Below are 25081 nucleotides of genomic sequence, written 5' to 3'. Positions count from 1 at the left end.
ACATCACTGATTGAAAGGACTATCCTTTCTACAATGTATATTCTTGACTCCTGTGTCAAAAATTAACTCACCATATATGCATGGATTTATTGTTGTATTTTCTATCCTGTTGCGTTGATTTATGTGTCTTTTGTGCCAATACCATAGTGTTTTGAGTACTATAGTTTTGTAATATACTCTGGAATCAGAAAGAGTGATGACTCCAGGTTTGTTCTTCTGTTTCAAGAGTTCTTTGGCTATTTGGAGTCTTCTGTGATTGCACACAAATTTTAGGATTATTTGCTCTATTACTGTGAAAAATGCCATTGAAACTTTGAAGGGGGTTGCATTGAATCTGTGGATCACTTAGGGTAGTATAGACATTTTAACAACATTAATTCTTCCAATCTATGATCACTGATCATCTTTCCATTTATTTACAAGTTTCATTGTACAGATCTTTCACTTCTTTGGTGAAATTCATTCATAAGTATTTTATTCTTTTTTGATACAATTGTAAATAGAGTTGTTTTCTTAATTTCTCTAATAGTTTGTTGTTAGTGTATAGAAATCCAACTGATTTTTCGTATATTGGTTTTCTATCCTGCAAATTTACAGAATTGCTCTATCCTGCAAATGCCTAATTGCTCCGGCTAGAACTTTCAGTACTATATTGAATAAAAACGATGAGAGTGGACATTCTTGTCTTGTCCCTGATCTTAGCGGAAAAGCTTTTAGTTTTTTACCATTGAGTAGATATAAGCTGTGGGCTTGTCATTTATGGCCTTTATTATGGTGAGGGTCATTCCTTCTATTCCCAGTTTGTTGGGAGTTTTAATCAGGAATAGGTATTGAATTTTGTCACATGCGTTTTCTGCATCGACTTGGGATCTAATCCTACTCTTTTGGGAGTCTGACAGGAGAGAGGTTTCCCAGTGCTGCCGTTCCCGGAAGCTCTAGCACCACCAAGACCGGAGCAGAGCCAACCGCAAAGCTACTATTTTCTTTCGACCCGCCCTCCCCTGTCTCCTATTGGCTGTTTCAAATCCCTGGCAACCAATGCGAGCGAGCAGAGTTGCCAAGCGCATCCTCAGCTGCAGGGCGCGGCCTTTGAAGATCAACTGCTGCGGAGGAGCCATCATGGTGCGGTCTACGCTCACTGCCGCTGCGGGTGAGTGCTCTGGACCGTGGGGAGCAGCGGGCTGTCTCCGCGGAGGCTGCCGGCCGCCTCGCCTGCCTCAGCGCCCCCATCGGGCTTTTGAGCCCCAAAGGAGACGTCCGAGCGCGGGGAGTCCCAGGGCCCCGCCGGCACTTCCCCAGCAGGTCCTGCAGCGGCTCTGAAGAGGCGGCACGGCCCCCTCCTTGGATCGCCAGGGTTGCGCGTCCAGGAGGAGCCAGGCGCCACCCCTGACCCAGAGTGGCCCCTGCCGACCCCGAGCCTGCACAGCGGACAGGGCGGATCCGGCCTCTGCCTCGAGGGCATGGGTCCCGGAAACCTACCTCCCAGGTGCGCCGGCTTTCGGACGGTGTAGGTGATGACGCCCGTTGACCTGACGCGACCTGGGCGCTTCCTTAACGACCCGACCTGTAAAGTTGGGCACTTCTGCCCCCATGTTGACAAATCATGTTAATAAACCGTCCAGCACATTAACCATGACTCAGCAACGGTTTGTTAATGTGCTTGACGTCCCAGAACTGGGGTCCGAGCCGGCCTGTCAGACCCCACAGCCCCTGCTCTCCACTGGCTTTTGCGCGGCTCTGGCTCTCATGGGTGCATCAGAGCCAGATGGGAACACGGAGCAGCCCCGGTTGGGGGAAGCGGAGAGTAGGTTTGAGAGAGCAGGTTTGCACCCTGTAGTCTTTTTTTCTTTTTTTTTTTAATTCAACCGTTATTGAATTTTAGCCTTTTCCAACCACCTACTCCCCTCAGTTCCTGCATATGAACTCCCATAATTCTTTCTTTAACCCTCTCTTATGGCACCTAGGTTTTGCCTTGTAATTATTGTTGTGTTTATCTCCACTATTACATGGAACCTTGAAAACAGAAATACTTTCATCCTCTCATAGATTCCTTGCTTAGAAAGTTACCATATAGATGTTTGCCATAAACTCCCTAACCTGGTCTATTTTGTTCTTAGTCCCAAAGAAAACCAAGTACGGGATTGTAGGCAAAAATTATCATCCCTGTTGGAAAAAATATAATAAAACCAGGCCTGGCTCACCAGTTCAGATGGGCCAGTAACAGAATTGATTCATGGAGGCATATATTGTAGCTGAGAACAGTGCCTGTGAGCAAGGGCTTTGGGGTTGGATAAACCTGGTTTCAGATCCTGGATTTGCCACAAATTAGCTGGGTAACTTTGGGAATATCATTTACCCTCTTTACATTTCAGACTGTAAAATACCTCATAGGACTGGTGTGCAGATTAAAGTAAATAATATAAGTGTGAAGAGCTTAGTATAGGACCTGGCATATAAAGGATGTGGTTAATGTTGATGTTAACTTGGAGACATGGAGCCAGAATCTTTACTGAAAGTGTCATCCTTTAAAGTATAAATGAACTAGTTAAAATCCCAAGCTGAAGTTCTGTTGTTTGCTTGCCTATTTTTCAGAAGAGCGGCAGAGAAAGCTCCAGGAGTATCTAGCAGCCAAGGGAAAACTGAAGTGCCAAAACAGCAAGTGAGTTTGTCTCCCACAGTTACATGATTCTTGTTGCCCTGGTTGCTAACAGCAATTTGAAGCCCTTTCTAAAGGGCGTTTCAGTTCAAGCATGGCAAAAAACCTCTGGGCAGCAGCTAGTACATTGGCTAAGATTTAAATGGTATTATTGTGATGGTCTCCAAAGGAAGGAGCAGAGAATCTACAATATTATCTACCATGCTGGAAGCTTTTCCTGTCCCTGCTTTTTTTTTCCTGGGAAAGTAATTATGAAAACAATGTTCAGTCTTCCATAGCTGCTCATGAACATCCTTCCACCTAATGGTGTTCTTTGGTCATTCCCATAGCACAGTGATTTTCAACCTTTTTCCTCACGTGGCACACATAAACTAATTCCTAAGACTCTGTGGCACACCAAAAAGTATAGTTTTTGCCTAGTTAACAAAAAAGATAGGTATAATGTTGATTCATTCACACCAGATGGCATTGTTGTATTGTCATTTCTTTTATTTGACAGTCTAAGAGAAAAAAGTCAGTGCCCCTGACTGAATAGTCAGGTATTGTACTTTTTAAAAATTCTTGAGGTACATCAATTGAAAATCACTGTCTTAGCACTTACTCTTAAGGTGGAAAAATGATCGATTCACTTTTATCTTTTGTCAACATCTTGCCATCTTAGTGATGTTATTTATCCCTCTTCTGAGCATTGATAAATTTTCTGCCTACCTGCGTTGCTAAACTTTTTTTTTACAAAATGAATTTTTACAAAGTTTGCTTTCATCCTTTGTTTTAGTTTATTTTTATTTTGGATTTTTATTCAACCCTATTTCCTTGATTAAATAAACCTAGTACATTTATTCAACAGATTTATTATTTAATACCTGTGTGATATATCACTCTTAGTTCTGAAGACATGGTGCTTAGCAAGACAGAGCAGTCCTGCCCTGGCTGGCATGGCTCAGTTGGTTGGAGCATTGTCCAGTAAACCAAAAGGTCACGGGTTCAGTTCCCCATCAGTGCACATGCCCAGCTTGCAGATTTGTCCCCAGTTGGAGTGTGAATGAGAAGGCAACCAATCGATGTTTCTCTCTCTCATGGGTGTTTCTCTCCCTCTCTCCCTCTCTCCCTGTCTTCCTCTCTCTCTAAAATCAATAAACATGTCTTCAAGTGAGGGTTCAAAAAAAGAAGAGCAGTCCAGCCCTTCCAGAGCTTACCCTCAAGATGGGAGGAACAAACGTCAACTCATGATCGAAGTCTCTGTTAGCCTGTCAATTGCTTTTGATCCATGGAGGTTAAATCCTTCCACATTCTCTTCTACTTTCCTATCCTTTTTTGCATTTTCTGTCTCACTAGCTAGATTTTATATATGCCTTTTTTTTTAATTATATCACTTTTTCCCTTAAGAATTCACTTTTTAAAGATACTTAAAACAAGTTTTTTTAAACTTGTTTGACATTGTAGCTTTGGTGCCTGGCACATTGCAGTGTTCCAGGAGTGATGTTGCAATGAATAAGATTGTGCAAATATAAACAAAAGACATATTGTTAGAATACTGTGTTTATATGTAGGACATCTCTGCAGGGATCACAGATAAGTGGGTAAGAGCAGTTGTGGTCTCTGAGGAGAAAGATAGTGGGACTAAGGAAGGGAGGATAAGGAGACTTCACTGAATATTATTTTAAATTGTTTTACCATATAGAGAAATTTTAATGATTTAAAATTCCATTTTTAATCACTATACTTCCCAAGTCTTGGTGATCCTTCTGTACTAAGAATTAATCTTATTTTGTCTTTTATAGGCCTTATCTAAAAGCCAGGAATAATTGCCCAAATCTTCCGCCTTCCAAATCTGTAAGTAGAAATTAGACTTTTAAGAAATAGACATTTTGGATGGTTAGTTGTAAAAATAATAAAGATGTTAGCAGCCTAAAGAAAATGTTTTGCACGAATATTTTTCATAAATATAAGAACAGTTTATAAGGACAGAATTGTTTTTTGATAAGTATAACATATTATAGTTCAATTTTGATAACCAAAAAAAATAAAAAATCCTTAAGTGTACTTTGGTCTCTTTATAGCTAACATTTATTGAATGCCTACTATGTGCCTACTTTTATTAACTCATTGAGTTCTTACAGCCTTATGAGGTAGGTACTGTTAGTAGCCCCATTTTACAGATGAGGGAACTGAGTCACAGGATAGCTATTAAATGACAGAGTTGAGAGCCTGTAGTCTCAACCACTTTGGGATGCTGCTTAACAAGAACATGTTTCCTCATCAGTTCCCTTCAGCTAGATTGTGGATAGAATCAAAAAAGATCCCAACATATTTAAGGTTTAATGGAATATTTATTCAGCCATAAAAAGTAATGAAGTGCATGTGTGGGCATGAATTTATGGGAACTCTATATTTTTTCACTCAATTTGGATGTAGACCTAAAACCTCTCTAAAAATTAAAATTTATTAAATAAAAAATAAAGTAATGAAGTACTGATACATGCTGTAACATGGGTGAATCTTGAAAATGTAATGCTAAGTGAAAGAAGCCAGACAGAAAAGGCCTCATACTCTATGATTCCATTTATATGAAATGTCAAGAATAGCCAGCTCTATAGAAACAAAGTAGCTAAGTGGTTGTCAGGGTCTGTGGAGAGAGGGAAATAGGGAGTGACTTAAAACAACTGTGGGATTTCTTTCTGGGGTGATGAAATGTTCTGGAATTAGTGGTGATAGTTGTACAACCTTGATATTAAAACCCACTGAATTATATGCTTTAAATTTTTATGGGATGCAAATTATATCTCAGTTTCTTTTTAATATATAATAAAGAGCAACTAAGGAACAGCACACTTTGGTACCAGCCTCCATGCCTCAGCAGTAAGTGATAATGGAGAGATCAGAGGTAGATGTGAATGTTGGGACTCAAAGAGTAACCCAGCTATATTATGTGGGTACACCATCTATCTCTGCCCCTACCCCAGCAACACCACAAATACCCCTACAATGCTAGAGTGGACATCACCTTGCCCTTAATGCCAAGTGGCTCTGGTAACAGACTTCCTTTACATGCTCACAAAGTTTATATAGCAACTTATGAAAATATTGAATGAAACATAGAGTGGTAGCTCTAGCACTCTCTTATTTTCCCCTGAAGACATACACTCTACAAATCTCTGCCAAATTCACCTTTACAAGTAATTGCCTTCAGTATTGATATTCCTGCTCTTTACCATATCAATTCTAACTCCCCTCCCTACTTTTCAAAGTTCTCTGTAACCTAGTTCTACCTTTCTTATCCAAAATTAAATTACATGACATTTAATTGTTAATAACATAGAGTCTAACCTTAAAACCCATCCTGAGTTTACAAATATGACTAACTCTTGTGACATTCGATGCTCATGGAGAGCTGTTCCAAAGTCTGTCGGGCCTCCCAACCTGCCCTAGCCACTGATGAGACGAAGGTTCTTGAGTGACATAGTGACCTTTACAAAGGCAATGTTGTCTTTAAAAAAATTAGTGTAGCAGTACAAAGGACTAGGAGGAACTTGGGTGGTACCCTAGCATAAGTGTACTACGTGTATATCTTTCCAGGGTCCCACAAAGGGACACTTCACTGGGACATAATGGGCATTCTGCAAGTACTTGTTCAGTTGAGGCAAATTTGTTTTTTAAAGAGCAAGTTTTGTTTGTTTACTGCATCTCTGCTTAATTCTACCAAGCTAAAAGATTCTGATATTTCTAATAGAAACTCATTATAACAATCCTCTAGCCTTGGCCAGGTGGCTCAGTTGGTCAGAACGTCATCTCATACTGCAAAATGTTGCAGTTTGATTCCTAGTTAGAGTACATACCTAGGTTGCGGGTTCAAGCCCCACTCAGATGCAAGCAGGAGGCAGCCGATCAACGTTTTTCTCTCTCTCTCTCTCTCCCCTCCTCCCACTTCCTCCCTCCGCCCCCCCCACCCCCTTTCTCTCTCTCTAAAATCAATGTACATATCCTTGAGTAAGGATTTTTTTTTTAATCCTCTAATAATGAGCCTTTATTTTCTCAGATTTCAACTTCCTTAAGTGAAATTCTAAGTAACTATTTTTTTATTTAAAAAACTGAGCTATTCTCATGAATTTACTTTTTTGATATTTTTCTTTGTCTTTTTAGATTATTGGACCCAAAAAAGATGTCGCTTTGCCTGTCAAAGCTACAAGACCCATCAGCATTAAACTTCAGCCCAGACCTGCCAATATCCCAGGGTCCCAGAAGCCAAAGTTGGAGCCACCAAAACTTCTGGACAAAAGGCCGACTTCAGTATATGTTTCTTCTAACCCAAACTGTAAGCCTTCCAGCAATCAGCAACAGCACAAAGCTGGATCATCCCCTGGAGAGCTGTCAAGGAAGACTGTGGGGTCACTTAGTATACAGGAACTGAAAGCTGCAAGGCAGCAGGTGACGGATCGAAGAAATGATGTACATACAGACTCTGTGGACAATGTCTGTGGTGAGGGTGAGCCCTTACACAACTTTCTAAAACAGGTAAACAAAGAGAACTTGCCCCAAACCTTACTGGACTCTGAGAGGATGCCACATCCTCAGTTATGGGCCAAAAGTAAAACAAAAACTAGCCGTTTTAATCAAACCAAAAGCAGTTTGGCCCCTAAGCAAGCTTTGGGTAAAAGTTCATTGAATCATGCTGTTCTAAAAGACAGAACTAATAAACGGTTTGTTGGGGGAACACAAACCAGGATTCTACCAGTAAAGTCACAGCAGCTCCCTAAAGGAACAGCTCTCGCAAAACCAGGAGAAAAGCGCCCAAAGACAGTTCACTCTCACTTTGTTCAGACCCTTAATAGAAATCAAGCATCAGAGAAACCAGGGGTCAAAGACATGAAGGATATAAAGGTTAATAATGGTAAATATGAAAGGCCACATGGAGCTAAGTTACAGTCACATGCTGTTACTAAACAAAAAGTAGAATATACCAGACCCAGGACATGCCCCAGTCTACTTCAGGGAGGACTTAACCACAGACGTCCCAACGTTAAGCAAGACCAGAAATCCACTCAACCTTGTTCTAGACCCCAGATGTCATGTATGCAGCAGAAATCCAAAACTGTGAGCCAAAGGCCTAACGTGGCAGTTGGCAGCTTTACTTCAGTCATTCCCAGCACCCCAAGCATAAGAGCAAGTAGAGCCAAGGGGAATAAACACAGCAGCAGCTGTCAACAGAAAGCACAGACTCTAGACTCCAAGCTGAAAGGAACTCTTCCCCAGAATCATTTTCTAAACAAGACAGCTCCCAAAACTCAAGCTGGTGGCACAGCCATAAATGGAAGAGGAGCCCTAAATAGAACCCAGACTAACCCAGATGTTAAGAAGAAGATCACAGCAGAGGATCGAAGGTACAGTGCTTTAATTCCAAAATTGCAATTTAAGATGATTGGCCAAATTGACATCAGGAGTACTTGGTCAGAAAGTAGGCCATAAATAATGGCTTCTGGGCCATTTTTAGCTTCAGCCCTGAAAAAAGACTTGAAGCAAATATATCAGATATGGAGGCTTGACAGGGCTAAGTGGTACATATGTGTGTTATAAATGATTCTCTGTAACTTTCTGTGCACTTGCAGCAGAATGACTGAATAAAGGAGTCGGGGTTGCAGGTGTAGATGACTGACTCAAGAAGCCCCTGCAGACTGAGCAGCGAAGGAGGAGGGCCAGGAGGAGGAGGGGACATGCTAGTCCCTTGTCAAGCCAACCAGGGCTTAAATCCAGAAAAGTTATGGAGGGACAAGGAATGGGAAACTTTCATGAGTCTGAGCAGGCAAAGTTGTGGTGAGTCAGTGAGGCAGACAGGAGCAGTCATAGTTAATGGTTGCATGACTTCATGCATTTGTCAGAGCATAGAACTGCACTCTAAAAAAGGTGAATTTTACTGCACGTTATTGAATTCTTGTATGTTTTAGGTAATGTGCTAGGACAGCCACAGTTTTTGCCTTCCTAGAGCTTGCATTCTAGTGGAGAAGACAGGAAATGAACACATTGGTTAAGTAAGACAGGATAATGACAGACAATTTCCTAGTCAGGAGGGACTAAGGCTGATAACGCCAGACCCTGGGGCAGGGATGGTCTGGGGCCCGGAGCCTGAAAGGACACCCGAGCTGCCGGAGGGTAGTGGTGAGAGGGAGTGGTGGGGCATCATCTTGGAGAGGCGGGCAGAACTCAAGTTACACTGCTGTTCACCTTGGAAAGCATTTTCAATTTCATTCCCGGCAGTGACTAAGCCTGGCTTGCATCGTAAGAATCATTCTAATACTTGTACACAGGCTGAATTTGCAGCTGTGGCATTTCAGGCAGAAAGTGGCAGAGCTATGGACTAGGATGGTGCCGGTGGAGATGGGAGCGGTGCTGTCCACACGGCGGTGTGCGGGATGCAGGGGAAGAAAGCACTGCTCAAAGACAACTCCTAGTGTTAGGCCCTTGCAACTGGGTGGACGGAGACACTATTACTGATCAGGGCAGACCTAGAGATGGAAATCAAGAGCATTGTTTTGGACAATATTAAATTTGAAATGCCTACCAGACATCAAATAAAAGATACCAGCCAGGCTGTGGGTTTTACAAAGTTTGGGGCTGCCGGGGACGTCTGGGCTGAAATGTGTATTTGTGGGTCAACTAGTTGTGCTTTAAAGAAGCTAGGGAGTTTACATCCACACTCAGGTCTGCAGGTCTTGGTGCCTCCCCAGCAGCAAGCAGTCTGTCGGCTGCTGAGAAGCAGGAGTGGAGACTGTACAGTAGCAGTAGGGTAAGGGGTGGGGGCAGGGGTTGGGGCGAGGTGGAGCAGGGAGCAGGATTAGGACTTGTCAGCATCTTTAAAAAAGAAATTATTGGTCTTGTTTAGAGTAAATGTGGTCCTGTGTGGTTCTGAGCAGACTAAGGAACTGGGGTAAAGCGCCTTACTCTAAGCGGCCCACACCCTATGGAGGGCAAAGTGCAAGTTGGGTGGGTCTGGTCAGTGGCCAATACAAAGCTGTGGTAAGAGAAGTCGAGTGCTGAGTTAGGGATCTCAGACCTAGCGTACAGCTGAAATGAAAGCTTTCAGAGAAAGAGAAAGAATAATCTTGAAGTCAAGGGATGTGAAGACTGAGATGCTGCCACCTCTGACCCTAGTGATGCCTCTGCCCCCTGAAGAGGGGGCGACCGCTACCGCCTTTACAGACCGTTTGTAAATTGTTTTCATTCCAGTCCCCTGACTTTGTCTGTAGTTGGAGGTGTTCAGAGGTGGTACTCAATCTATGCGTATCATATACTTTGAAGCTTGACCATGTACCCAAAAACCTAAAACCATTCCTCCCCTTTAACTCCATAACAGAAAACAGCTGGAAGAATGGCAGAAATCTAAGGGGAAAATGTATAAACGACCTCCGATGGAACTTAAAACAAAAAGTAAAATAATAGAGGAAATGAATATTTCATTCTGGAAAAGCATGGAAAAAGAAGAGGAAGAAAGGAAAGCACAACTTGAACTGTCCAATAAAATTAACAGCACTCTGACTGAGTGTCTACAGCTCATCGAAGGGGTGAGTGAGGAGGGTAATCTCCAAATCTTTGACCCAGCAAGTTTTCTTAAACATAGTTTAGGGGAGGTAACCTCTGTCTAAACAGAAATTTAGTTACTCACTGTGGAAGATAGTTTTGTATATATCTTTGTAATTTCGTCCATGGTCATTTGTCTACTTAGGGTTTGTATTTCTTGGGCCATTTTAGTAATTCCATGCCTTTTATCTAAATCAAACTTGCTAAAGAGTTCTCTATTAATCTTTTTTAAAAGGCCATCTTTGGGGTTTTATTCATTATTTTTTCTGCTATATCAATGTCTACATCTATTTTTATGTTTATTGTCCTTTTCGTAGTTGTTTTTCATTGAAAGCTTAGATCATTTATATTAGTCTTATTTTTTAATACATTTTAATGCTATAAATTTGCCTCTGAATTTAGCTTTGGTCATGTCCTTGAGGTTTGATAGTTAATGTTCTTTATCAGTCAGAGTCAAGTCAGAAAATAGAAACCACACCAGGTATCATAATACTGGAAAGAATGTGGCGTTAGGATTGGTTTCACAGTGTCTTATATGAATTCCCTAGAAGCTGCCCCCAAGAGGAGAATATGTGTGAAAGTAATTTATTAAGAAGAGAATCCCAGGAAAACAGAGGGGAGTGGGGTATGGGGCCAGGACAGGAAGGAGGCCAAGCAGGGTGTGTACCCAGCAAAGTCCACAGAGGGCACCCGCGGCACAGTCCCACAGGAAGCCCTGCAGACACTGGAAGTCACACTATCTCAAAGCGTCTCCTGATCAAGGGCACTGCACTGATCAGTGGCTTCCTGTGAGTGACAAAAAATCCCAGGCTCTGACACAGGCAAAGAGGTGCAGAGGCTGGCTGTTAGACATAACAGCATTTTGTGAGCATGCGTGCACAAAAATGGTGAGAGGGTCATCAGAGGGGCATGGTGCTGTACCCAGGGCTGGCAGGCACAACTCTGGATCCAGGAGAACCAGGAGATGTTGAGGGTTTCAGATCTAAAATCTAGGAGAGCCCTGGCCAAGTGGCTCAGTTGTTTGGAGCATCGTCCCATACACCAAAAGTTGGTGGATTCAATTCCCAGTCAGGACACATACCTAAGTTGTGGGTTTGAATCCCCAGTTGTGGGGTATAAAGGAGGTAACTGATTGATGTTTCTTTTCTCTCTCTCTCTAGCTCTCCCTTTCTCTTTCCCCCTGCCCCCTCTCTCTAAAATCAATAGCTGTATCCTCGGGTGAGGATTTTTTTTTTTTAAATTATGTAAAAGCTAAAAGAGACAAACCCCGAGGGGAATAGAACTCCAGCTCTAAAGAGGCACACTACCAGAATAAGCTGGTGCTACAGAACTGGAGGGGGGCCCTGCCAGGCTTGGTTCAGACCTTGAGGAAAGGATGCTCCCCCATTCATGTGGGCAGGATCTTTGAATGCCGGGGAAAAGTGGGGAGGTAGAGCCAGTTGCTGCTGCCAGGGTGAAGGACCGTTGCTGAGTGACAAGTACAAAAAGGAAGAGGAAGACCCTTCTCTTGTCCTCCAGCTCTGCAGTCTCCCGTAGGGCCTCATACTGGCAGAGCCCAGGAAGGAACTGTTGTCAGCAGAAGGTGGTTGACAGAATTCTAACCCCATGGTCACAAAGCAGAGGAGAAACACAGGTTTGGAGCTAAGAGACCATAGCTTAGTAACTGACGTATGTTCTCTTTGTTGCTCATTTCTAAAAAGTTTGAGGTTTCCATTTTTAGCACTTCTTTAACCCCAAAGTTATCTTCAAAAGTATCTTTTAACTTCCAGATGTTTTGAGTTTTTTTCCTGGCTATTTTAATATTAAAAATTAATACTGCATGGAATTCGTTGACATTTTCTTTCTGGTCTTAATGTCTGATCAGTCTTGGTGAGTGTTCCAAAAGTGTTTGAAAAGAATATGTATTCTCTATTGAATGGAAAATTCTATGTGGGTATCCATTAGTACAAACAAAATTTAAATAGCACAACTATTTGCATTTGTTAGTTCAGCTGTTGCTTTCCAAAAGAAATATGCCAAAGCCTCTCACTGGCACTGTGATTGGTGATTTCTCTTTGTTTTTCTGTCCAACTTTTACATCCTAATTTTTTAATTAAATTTATTGGGGTAACATTTAATAACATTATATAAACTTCAGGTGTACAACTTTATAACATGACACCTGTGTACTTACTCCATTGTGTGCTCACCGCCTGAAGTCTAGTCTCGTTCCATCACCGTATTTTTCGGTTCTCTTGTTATGTACCTAAAGACTCATGCCTTGCTTTGATTTCTCATCTGTCTTATGTTAATCTTGCCACACTTGCTTTTTATTTTTGTTAGATTTTGTAAAGTAAATCTTTCTCTATCCCTTTATTCCTAGAAGTATATTTCATATGAATATGTATAGTTGAATTGTTTTTACCAAATCTAGAATTCTCTGCTTTTAAAAAAGCAAATTTAGCTCATACACATTTACTGTAATTACTCATATGCTTAAACTTTGACCTGCCATTTTATTTTGTAATTCAATTTACATGAATTCGTTTTGTTTAATTTATTTTTATTTATTTTTAGAGAGAGGGGAAGGGATAGAGTCGGAGAGGGAGAGAAACATCTGTTGTCTCTTATATGCATACACGCCCCAACCAGGGACTGAACCCACAACCTGGGCCTGTGCCCTAACCAGGAGTCGGATCAACAACCTTCACTTTGCAGGACAATGTCTAACCAACTGAGCCACACCATGAGGGCTTTGTGAATTCTTTTTTATTTTTCCCTTATTTTTGTGGTTGATGCAATTTACTTTATTTCATACAAATAAAAGTAAAAGTACATAAATTAAAATCACAAAAGTGAGTGGTAGGTGTAAGTTCAAACATGGTGTGCAAGTTACGTATCATATTTTTCTTCTAGTTTTATTTCAAGCCTTCCACTTCAATTCTAAAGTTTATTCACTAGCCACTACATGATTTTTGAGTGGTGAACTTTCTGAGGCCTTTTGCTTGTGAAAATGTCATTATTTTGACCATATGTTTAAATCGTATTTAGTTTGGCTGGAGGAAATTTCTAAATTTAAATTCTTTTCCCTGGAAAATATGAAGTTACCATTTCATTTTGTTTCTTGCATCTGGAGTTACTGATTTATTAAAGTTCCTGTCAACCTAATTCTTATTCCTCTGTAGATAATCCTTTTTACCCTCTCTGGAGGTGGTTAATATTTTCTTTTCATCCTTGGTTTTCTAGGTGCGGTTTTCTAAGTAAGGACCTTTCAGTCTGAACACTTGCTTTCTTGGTCAGTTCTTGGAAATTTTCTTCTACAACTGCTTTGAGTGTGTGTTCAGCTTTGTTCTGTTTTTCCTTCTAGAAATCCTCTTAGATGGTATTGAAATTCCAGCATAACAGATATATCCTCCAGAACTTACCGTTTCTTGTATACTCTCCAGTTTTTCATTTGTTGCACTGAGTTCTGGGAAGATCCCCCAGCTGGATTTTCAGCTCACTATTTCTTCTTCAGCGGCATCCAAGCCACTGTTTTGTCCTTGTGTGGATGCTCTTCCATAGCAGCGGGTTCTGGTTTCATGATAGCAATATTCTCTTATCACCCTGAAGATACCGACTGCAGCACCCTTAAAATGCATTCCTCTTTGCTCCCCCAACTGTTGGCCGCAGTGTTTATTCTTCTGGTTCGTGAGTTTTATGGCTCTTGGTGTGGTGTTGGTGATTCCTGACTGTGAGCTGAACTGTGTCCACCGCCCATCTCACAAGGAGTGGGATGTGCTGCTCGGCTGAGCGCGCCGGTACCTGGCTCAAGTTCCTCCCGGTCCATCTCCCTGTCCTGCTCTGGGTACAAGCCAGGAGAGCACCAAACCAGTGGAGCCACCTTCAAGTTCCTGTTTGTCAGATTTAACCCTCTTTCATATACCTGCACAGATCCCCAACACATACACATACACACCCCTAGGACCTTGGCACACCTGTGCCATCCTTTATGCTTCTGTTTGAGTCACATGGGAAATCTGGTTCTATTCAGTGTTCATATTGTAGTGAATGTTGATTACTCTGGGGTTGGGTTGGGTTGGGTTTGGTGCCACATAAAAATGTAGAACATATTCCTTCTTTCAGCTATGATAAACTTTTTCTGTCTGTTTGGCCTCATGTAACTCTTAAAATTTAATGATCAGTGTCAAAACTCATTGAAATGTACTATTTAAATAGGAGTATTTTATTATGTGTAAACTGTACATCAGTAAAATTGAAGTATTTTTAAAGTTAAAAATAATTACCAATCAGACTGATTTCTGCATACCTGCCCCCTATAAATAGTAGGAGACATGAGTAGCAGAGAGATGGTAAGAATTTCCTCTGTTTTTTTTTTTCCAGGGTGTGCTTTCTAATGAAGTATTTACCGTATTGTCTAGTATTCCTGAGGCTGAAAAATTTGCTAAATTCTGGATCTGCAAAGCAAAGTTCTTGGCAAGTAAAGGCACATTTGATGTTATCGGACTGTACGAAGAGGCCATTAGAAATGGGGCTACAGTAAGTATCTGTCTTGGGTGGGTGATTTCTTGAAAATTCTCTCTCACATGGGTTCTGTTATTTGCAATATGTCAGTTATATAATGTAATGTAACTTCTAATTCGCTTCATACAGTTACATACAGAATGAAGTACAGTATGTCCTTTATGATCATTGTAATTAAAATATTTATGTGACAGAAAGCAGTGTTACCTATAAACTAATAGAATCACTTTTCTTGTCAAGTGAATGTATCTTAACACTTACTGTATAAATATGCACTTATGGAAAGTGAGAGCATAGCAAGTTATAACATATCACCAATATTCAATACTTAGAAAGCCATACCGCACCATAAAGAACCTAGAAATGTATTAAACCCAACACATCAATATTCATAAATCATTAATTCAGAGCCATTGCATGAAATTCCTTCTAATTCTAAAACCAAGTAAAACTCTCTCTGTATAATTTTTAACAAAAAAATTAAATAGCTTTATAGCTCTTTTCACTTGCATGTTGCTTTCTGTCATCCTGTAGTCTACATATCATTTTTATGATTGTTCAAAATCAGAGTTGTACATGCACAGAGTTTAAACAATCAAATAGTTTAACAGGGTTCTTTAAATAAGGCTTCTGCTCCCCTCACCTCCCATTTCTCACTTCCCAGAACAAACTGGTTATTTTTCTATTTACCTCTATAATTTCAGATAACATACTTATATTGCTTGTATTTCCTGATTTTCCATTTTAGACATGATTTGTGGACTTCCAAATCCAAGGGTTAGGATTTAACCTCTTTCACACACACCCGCACAGACCCCCCACCCCCTACACCCCCCCCCCCCCCCATAACACTGGCATATCTGTGTCATCCTTCATGCTTACGTTAGAGTAACGGAAATTTGAGTCACTATTCCATGTTCACATTGTTATAAATGTATAAGAAATGTATGAGTATGTTGAGCCATGTAGTATATACTATGATTACTCTGTCTTTCAAGCACAACTTTCTACCTTTCCTGAAATTGTTTAGTTTTCTTGAGTGTTTATTATATAATTAATTCCACAAAACTCTTCTATAATTGTCTAAATTTCTTTATTCTTTAGAAACACTAGACGTTGTATTCTTTTTCTTTGAAGCCTTTCTCCCAGACTCTTCCGACCTGCCCCAGTCCCAACGGGTGAGCTCTACCCGCCTTCACTGGCTGTCGTGGGAACTCCTCTCACCTTCACCCTCAGGTTCCCTTTGTGTCCTTACCTCTCAGTTCCTAGAGGCCATATCAGATTTACTTCCTGCATAGTCTGCTTCTGCTCTCTCTCTGGTTGTTTGTTTTATTTTGTTTAGTTCTATTGTTCATTAAAGGCTCTACTCAGATGCTAGTGAAACTAGGCTGTTTGCATATATAAGAGGTGGGTTTGAAAAAGCTTATTAAAAGATCTGGGCACAGGAGTGGGGCTTTACCATAGGTGATCTGGCTGAGTCAGTTGGTTGAAGACCCCCTCAATATCAGTATTTCGGGGTCCTTCCTCTTAGACAAGTCATGTCCTCTAGAGGAGAGTCTTCCAGTTTCCTTCCTAGAGCCAGGAACAAGCCCACATTGTTGTGGGAGAGAAGAGAGTGGGATTCTCGGCCTTCAGCAGGAAACTCTCCTTAATCCTTTGTTTTCAATATGCACCCCCACACTTAATCTTGCAGGATGCTCCCCAGAGACCTGGGGGAGGTACCCCTGTGTTCTGTTAGGGGTGGGGCACAGACACCAGGGTGCATGGAGCTCAGGGTGCGGAGTGGACTGGGAGACCTGGCTGCCCTCTGAACACATGTTCAAGGGCCCTTCTGATCCTGCCCACCATCCATTCCTGAGCCTTTCCGAGACCCTGGGGTTGGGTCAGGTTATTTCTTGGCCATACTGGCAGCTTTGAAGCTAGCTCTTTCAAGTTGATCCAGTTGATTATTGCTTCCTTCTACATTCCGGCTTCCAAAATCTTGTTGCTGTTTCTTTTCTCCTAATTTTTGTAGTTATTTCCTCCTGTTAATGCCATTTTTTAAATCATAGTTTCAAGGGAGATTAGAAACAAATCTTTATAATCCATCATCTTTAACTAGAAGCCTGTAAAAATAAAAAAGACACTTGATAAATATTTTAATTCAGGCTCTTTACAATGTATTCTATATAATTCTTTCCATTTCCTTAAGCTTAAGGCATTTTAGATTTTATAAAAATGTGTGGATGCCTTTGCTTTTATGCTCTGTTGTCAGTTTATACCTCTTATTTACTTGATACAGAATTCAGGTCAGAAGACCAGCCTCCTGATACAGTGTTCCTGTGAGAATGCGCAGTTCATTTGTGATGTGCTGCCTTAAGGCACCTACCCTGGAAAAGGAAGGCTCACTCAGCTAATTTTATAGAAAATTATTTTTTGTAATTTTTTTAAAGTTATATTACCAAATAAAAGATGAAAGAATGAGAAGGCTGGTAGAAAATTGCCCAAAATGCTAACGAAAGGTTGTACTTGGGTGATGAAGATTATGGGTGATTTCATCTTTTAAGTCTGACCTATTGGTAATTTTTTTGTTGTAATGAAGTATATGACTTTTATGATAAAAACCAAAATTAACTAAGACAATTCTAAAAATGTATGCCATGTGTTATGAGTGGCTATCTTTATATCCTTGGGCCAGGATCTTTATATGGGAACACATCTTCAATGGGATCACATGAGTCAATAAGAAAATTAATTTGTTTTAGAGAAATTTCATTATAGACAACTTCGCATCAATTCATCTTTCCATTAAAGTCGAACATTGCCAGCATTTAACCAACATTTTCTTTGTTCCTTTATTTTTCCCATGAAGTTTTAAGTCTGAAAGTTTTTAAATGTTACTTATATTTAGACAAGAGATAAAACATTTTTATTATGTAAAGGAGTTCATTTACTGTTATTCAGAGTTCCTTAGATTATTTTTTCATGAATGTTTTTAATACTGTTCATGTCTTTTCCTTCTTTCCAGCCAATACAAGAATTACGAGAAGTTGTTCTTAACATTTTGCAAGACCCAAACAGAGCTCAAGACGGTACTGCTATTTTGTATTTAAAGTCATTCCCTTTAGTGATACAAATAAAATCATTGAGGATCACTGGGGAAGGAAGAAAAGTCCTCCAAAGTGCCTCTCCCTTCCTGGCTGCTGTGGTCTGGCCCTCTCAGCCAGCGTCATCAGCTGACTGACTTGTGTCATTACAAGCGAATGTACTGTTCAGCACTGAGCAGCCTGGACAAGAATGCCCTGCCTCCCAGGAGACCTAGGTTAGAAAAGACAAGTGGCCCTTTCTAGGCAGAAGGGAGAAATGTCCCGGCTTAAGTCCCATGTTTAGTTGTAACCAACCCACCAACATTTTATATCTAAATTCACCTTATCTCTTTATAAGTAGCCATGGCAGGACTCTGCCGTGAGTTCAGCATTCCTGTCATTGGTCAGAACCTCTAGAGGACTTTTCTGTGAGAAATATTGTACAGATACAGTGAGTGGCACATTATAATTGCTTGTAGTGTTTGTTATGTGAACAGAAAGAAAACAAGATACCTTCAGAAGATAAAATGGATTATTTTTATAAATTTAGAAAGTGACAAATCTTTTTCCTTTAAGCGTAGATTTAACTTTGGGGAACAGTCATGTGAAATTACAGCTGCTAAATGCATTATTTTGAGAGTAAAGTTAAAGAGTGATTATGCTCAATGGCACTCTTACTAGGAATGATGCTAAAATTCAAAATGTTTGTTTATAATATATGGCAATAAATTCAAAAGTATGAAAAGAGGGGACAGGGATCCATGTCTTACTATTTGTTTGCCCCATTGACCTCTCTTGGAGGCCTCCAGCTTCCAGTCACAGTGTCTGCCTGTCTCACTCTAATTTCCTTCCTTTTATTTTGGTTGTTGTGGTTGGGCTATCAGGCAAATGGGACTGACACAAGACTTTTTCTTACCCACTGTCCAAGGCGATAGCCATATGGTCATCCTGGGTAAGAAGGGGACCAGGTCAAGTGAGTTAACCCTAGTAGGTCAGGAAAATGGCCCCCAAGGAATGGTGTAAGGGTAAGAGGTCAGTGGTTGGTCCTTAAGAGAGTTCTCTGGAGAGTGAACAAGAGATTGGAGCTGTGTTCAAAGTAACCCATCCTCTCAGGCGGCGAGGAAACCGGAGGCTGGTGGGGGGTAGGGGGCGCTGGGCAAGAGGCAGCCTGACATAGCTGGGTGTTGCTGCAGGGCTTAGCAGCAAAGCAGGTTGAAAGTCCCACTTCAAATCAATTTCTCTTTTTTAGTATCTCAGGTCCATGAGGAAATCACACAGATTTCATTCCATTGATTTTTGGTTAAGTACTAAATTGCTAACTTGCTTTCCTTCTTGACCTTGCATACGCAGGAATTACCTCTGAGTCTTTGGTCGCTGAAACTAATTTAACATCCACAGAAGAGCTGGCCAGGGACATGAAATCGGGAAGAAAGTCTTGTCTTTCTCCAAGAAACAGAGAACAGTTTCCAGCAACACCCCACATAACCAAAGCAGAACAGGATCATCACCCTGGTATCAAACTACAGGTCGCTCCCATCCCAAGGTAAGCACACTCTAAAGGAGGCTTTGTGCTCACAGGTCCAGATCTGCTTCACCTCCACAGATCCAAGTACCAGCAATTTTTTGATACCTTCTGCCTCACTGGAGGACCGGGTAGTCTAATCCAATCTTGGCATTAAGGGAAGGAGCTGCTGGTGAGGGGAGGGTTGGTGCGGATGGAGAGCTCTGCCCTTTCTCTGCCTCACCATCCCTCTCCCACAACCCCCAGGAGAACTGGCCTGGGGCTGCCGCAGGCAAGGGCGGTGCTGCTGGAGTCAGGAGGGTTTTGGAGTGGGTTCCTCCTTCCTCTTCACCCTTACTGGTCCTGAACTTGCAGACCCCACCTTCCTTTCCTAACAGCCTGGCACAGATTGGTTGCATGGGTGCAGCACAAAGTGCCAACAAGGGCAACCTCTGGAGCTCTGTGGAGGAGGGGCAGTGAGCAGCCCCATAAAAACAGGGAGGGCAGTTGGGTATGTACTAGTTACAGACCGCGGAGAGTATCAGTTGGCTTTTTAGCAAGTGTAAGTTTAAGGCAGAATCCATAGTAATTTAAGGAGCTGTGTCAGGATATCAATGTCATTTTCTAAAACATTAACATGAATCTCTGTTCATGATCTTGAAAGGGGACTTGCACGCAGGAGCGCTGGGCCCCTTCCAGTCCTAAGCTCCTCTCAGACATGTCACGTCCCCACCACAGTCAGCTCATGAGTGGCTGGCAGGCTGGGCTGGCAGCTTTGCTTCGGCCAGTGCAGTCAGGGGTCCTGTGGGGCGCAGACCAGAGTCACTGAATGGAAATGTCTCTGCAGCCTCTCCTCCAGGCTACTTTTTATTGGAACACTTGAGAATTTACAAGGAAGATGCCCAGTTTGTTTCAATTTGTGTTTTGGTTCATCATCTAAAAATATGTATTTTTAATAATTTACTGTCAAAGCTAGAAAGGACCTTAGATTTCATTAGTCCAATCCCATTTGGTGTTATGCCCACTTTTTTCAAAACCTGTCCACTCTTTATAAAGTTCATGGAATAAACAAACACCAAGTGCCAAGTAGTTCACTTCAAATAAAAACCGTGCTTTACGCTTCATTCGTGAACTCCCTATCCTCGCCCCAGCCCGGGGCAGACGGACACCACCCAGTTCACTCTGACAATCGGAGGAAGGCCATCTGAGGAGGAGAGCTGCTCTAGACATAACTCCTGTATTAACCTTACTAACCTACGTTGAAATATCTATCATGTTTTATTAATGAAATAAGAAAAATAAAGAATAAGTGCAGTTTCCAAAGAAGTGATAAAGCTTTCAACGCACCTCTTGTCTCTCAGAATAAGTGGAATGGCAGAAGTGCAGGACATGAAGCTGATCACTCCGGTACGGCGGTCGGCGAGGATCGAGCGGGCAGTCTCCCGCTACCCGGAAATGCTGCAGGACCACGATTTAGTGGTGTCTTCTCTTAATGAGCTGTTAGAAGTGGAAGAAACAGAGTGTTTTGTATTCCGTAAAAATGAGGCTTTGCCTATAACATTGGGGTATCAGATCCTTGAATCATAATTTCTTGATGATTTGTATTAAAAAGGCATTTCAGATCCTCCATGAGATAAGAAATGCCCTCATCCAGCTGACCTGGAACAAGCTGTCATGGGTGCAGACCCAGGACTTGGACAGTAGCTCGCAGGGCTCGCTCTCAAACTATATTTCACAGAAAGGCCTTTGGCTTATTTGTTTACGGTTGTAGTTTGCCAGTTTAACAGCATAGAGGAATTTCACACTATTGACTGTGAATTTATCCCACAAGCATGGTAAGGCTATTGGAAGGCTGGTGCCACAGTATGGTAGATCTTCCTTCCTGCATCCACCTTAGCAGATAGGGAAGTCCTCCCAGCACAGCTCAGATCATATGGGACATGGCAGGCCACCTGGTCAAGTCCCCTTATTTTACAGATGAGTTTATCCTCACTGTGCCTTTGCTCAGAGATCGCAAATGACTTACATGTGACCCTTGCCTTCCGTCACTGTGTCCTGTGGTAAGGGGCCATTCACGTCCTTTCTGAACCAGGTCTCCTAATGAAACAGTCCCAAACTGGGACAGTCATCTAGCTTTTTATATCCAGACCTAATTTTTGTATTTATTATTCAGAAATGCTTTAAATAAAAACAAAGGGGAGAGGGGTGAGGAGGGGACGCTTGCTTCTGCACTTCATTCTTTGCTCTGCCAGGGAACCCACAGGCAGCGCGAGCCCCAGACTGCAGGCTGCCTCTCCTCCTTCCTGGGCAACTGCTCTTAGGAAGGTAAAATCAACATCATTATGTAAATATAATGTATAGAACCCTAGTCAACATATTTTAAATTTAGCTTTCTTAATATTTAACTATTAACCAAAAGACTATTAAAAATTTTTTTCCTGCTTCTTCATTTATCTTATTACAAACAACAAAAAAAAAACAGCGATGATGGCTTGGCCTGGAGAATTAGGGGCCTGTCGGGAACACCAGTAGGCTACTGTGGAGGCCTCGCGGGACCGTGCTTACCCCCGGAGAGCTCACCTTGACCAGGGTCTGACCATCAGCCTCACCCAGGAGCCAGACTTCTTCATTGTAAGAGAAGCAGATCCATCTCTGGATCAGATTTATAATAAGAAAGTTCATGAAAATGAGCTATAAAACCATAATGCAAATAGACTAACTTTCAATAAGAAGTAGATTGTCGCCACAACCCAAATCCAGGAATCCGCACAGCCAGCGCTTTCCTCTCTTTTGCCTGTGAACACCCCCAGATGCCCACAGCATTGCTTAAAGACCACCAAATCTGAAAATGGGAGGTAGAGAAATCAAATATTGACACTTAAGATCAGACAGAGACCGAAGCGAGCCCCCCACCACACGCCCCAGTATTAGAAACGTCCTCGCCTCAGGGATCGGCACCCCACTTCCACTGACTGGGTCCTTGGGATGGGCCATGGGCCTACACCGCCAACCTTCATACGTTCACCCTTTGGCTTCCAGAATGGTCCACCCTTGCTGCCCAGCACCCACACCCACACAGGCCCCTGTGGTGATTTCCCGTTTTGCCTCAAAACCACTATGCTAATAGCTCACAGTGACAGACTGGAGGTTTTTCAGCACCCCGACACGGAAGGGTGGGGTTGTACACGGCACAGCAGTTGCAGAAAACCACCCTCGTTCTGGAGCATTGTAGAGACTCATGGCTCCTGTTTCATAAACAGCTGTTCCGGGAATTGAAGCAGAAGGGGGGGAGAGTGGGCAAGAAGACCACTCGTCACAGGAGGAAGTTTTATAGGGGTAATGGAGGTGGGGCCTTGGCGGGAATCAATTCTAATGTGTAGGGATGGCTTCTTAAGGAGTGGGTGGAGGGACAGTTTTAAAGGGATGTAAATGAGGAGGGCTGTGTACTGGCATGACTACAGAATGAGAGTTCACATTTATTACTGTCTACTGGGTGTTGCAAAACCAGTTTTTGCTTGCCTGACACATAGTCCCTAATAAAACCACCCCGATTTCCTAGCGCCACGTCCCCCACTCACAGTCCATAGTTTAATGGGCATTGACTACACCCCAGGGTGAGCACAGGACCGAGGTCTGGCCAGCCGGAGCCCAGGATCTCCCCGCCAGTGGCCCTGGCTAGAGGATGGGGCCATGTCTCAGAACCAGTGAGACTCATTCCCAGACTTTTATTGGAAAGAGACTCTTCCTGGTAGAGTTGCTGAAAAGATGACAATAAAGTTTGGGGTCAGCTGTCTTATAATCACATAGGAAAAAAACCTGCCAGAGAATGGTGCCAACACGGAATAGACATGAGCTAGAGAGAACATGGTTACATCCAGCAACATTCGATCCCTGGGCTAAACCCTGGAACCAGAGAGACCTAGACTTTCCAGTGATGCGAGGCAATGAATTCCCTTTTGCTAAGCAGTTTAATTTAGGTTTCTGTTAGTTACTCGGGAAACCCCCGCTAGCACTCCCATAGTGGGACAGGAAACTCGTTTAGCATGAGCTCGGGCCACATCAATGACTGTCATTTCATTGCATCCTCACAGAAGCCTCTTCACACGGGTCTGGAAGCAGAGTAGTTGACAAAGCAACAGGGCTGCCAGGCTCCAAATCCAGAGTTTTTAGTTTCTATTTCAAAAGTAAGAAATGAGGACTAGGATGGTGATGAGGAAAGAGCAAGTTGAAAAATTCTTGAACTGTTCCCAATTTACCAAACTCTCATTTGTTACACAAAAGGGCACCTGGTCACCTATGTACTGTGAGATCAATACCCCAGGCTGCCTCTCTGTTCCCTCTTTCCTACTGCTCAGGACTGGATTCATGGAGATGCCTCTCTCTGTCCACAGTCCAAGGGAGATGGCCCAGAGCTCACAGCGTCAGGCCTAGCACGTGTGCCATGGCCCTGCCCTCATGGCCCAGGACGGCCACCGGCCACCATTACAGTCCAGCCAGGGAAGAGAGGAGAGGCGGTGGAAGGCACCTCTCTCCCCTGCAATGCCACAGGCTGACTCGGGGTAATGAGCCAGGTGTCACTGCTCACTCAGTAAAACACAGGACATTGTAGATGCAGATGCCAGAGATACAATGATGAACCAAGGGACCCGACCTCAGGGAGCCAAGAGTCTAGTGAGGATGCTTGTTAAAGAATCACAGCTCTTGTAATCCTGAGAAAGAGGCTTATGGGAGAGGGACTAAGAGAAGGAACTTGTGCCCTCAGAGAGGTGGCGAGGCCGTTTGAGACCTGAGGAAGAGCAGGTTTAAGGAGAAGAGGCAGGGGAAGCTTAGGCAGAAGGGAAGCGGGAGAGCCTGGAAAACAGCCTCTGCCACCTCTCCCCTTCCTCCCCCGGCCTCCTACCCCTCCTGCTCGCCCACACTGCACCCACTTTTCCTCAGAACCCCTCAGGTGCTTCTGTACTCTCTACCCCAGGAGGGAATTGTAGGAGTTGATTTTTGTAGATGCAGTTACTGAACATATTACCACACCTCTCCCGAAAAGCAAGACCTTTGGTCTTTCCTGATAAAATGCCACTGTCTACCAATGAATAAGAATCTGGTGTTCAAAGACACAGGCCAGGGATCCCTGGTCCTGGCCTGGGCAGGCCCGCAGAACCCGGGAAGAAGAAAAGGCCTTAGTGGCACCAGACCTGAAGTGCAAGTGTCCAAAATGACTGGGGGCTCAGTGCACATGGTTGTGGCCCCTTTTTTATCTTCAGACAGTCCAAATGTGTCCCTTGTTCATCTACCAAAAGGCCACCGGTTAGCTGTGCCACAGACCTATTCCTTCAAGAGTGCTTTTTGTCGTTTCAAATGCAGATACATTTATTCTAAGCCTCCATGTATCCCAGACGATATCACTAACAAGTGACAGTGACATCATCACAAGAATAGGCTAGGGCTTAATACCACGCAGAGCAGCGCCTACCAAAGTAACGATCACATTTTTAAATCACGAGTATGACTTTTGATATGTTTTAATGCATCAAGTTCAAGGACATAGGGGCTATCGCACTTATTGTCTCCCTAGTGTCTTTCTAGTGGCCTAGAAAGAGGTCATCCATAGCCAGTCAGGTGGTGTTATCACCAACAACAGAATCAAGAGGACACAGAAATGTTATTTTTTTTTTTAAATAAATGTGCACAGCGCCCCCTCCTGTGCGCGGGGGAAACTGCACGGACCTCCACTTCCTGAGCAGTCTCCTCCGTCCACCGTTGCTGCTGCCACCCCTCCCTGCCCCGCACAGC

The 25081-nt window shown here is 42.7% G+C and overlaps 1 protein-coding gene across 1 annotated transcript; it reads left to right on the top strand.

The window, feature by feature from the left end:
• The first annotated feature begins 1119 nt into the window (after positions 1–1119).
• On the top strand, positions 1120–20881 carry CKAP2L (cytoskeleton associated protein 2 like). Its single transcript, XM_054575533.1, has 9 exons — positions 1120–1150; positions 2593–2659; positions 4438–4489; positions 6797–8034; positions 10002–10209; positions 14588–14743; positions 17736–17799; positions 19144–19336; positions 20656–20881. The coding sequence occupies exons 1-9, from the start codon at positions 1120–1122 to the stop codon at positions 20879–20881; spliced, it is 2235 nt and encodes a 744-aa protein (XP_054431508.1).
• The last annotated feature ends 4200 nt before the right edge of the window (positions 20882–25081 follow it).

The sequence above is a fragment of the Pteronotus mesoamericanus genome, unplaced genomic scaffold (assembly GCF_021234165.1).
Source record: "Pteronotus mesoamericanus isolate MK-2021 breed Mesoamerican mustached bat unplaced genomic scaffold, CSHL_Meso_final contig_311, whole genome shotgun sequence".
NCBI lineage: Eukaryota > Metazoa > Chordata > Mammalia > Chiroptera > Mormoopidae > Pteronotus > Pteronotus mesoamericanus.
The sequence above is the reverse complement of the archived record's forward strand: the minus strand, read 5'-3'. Positions and strand labels throughout refer to the sequence as shown.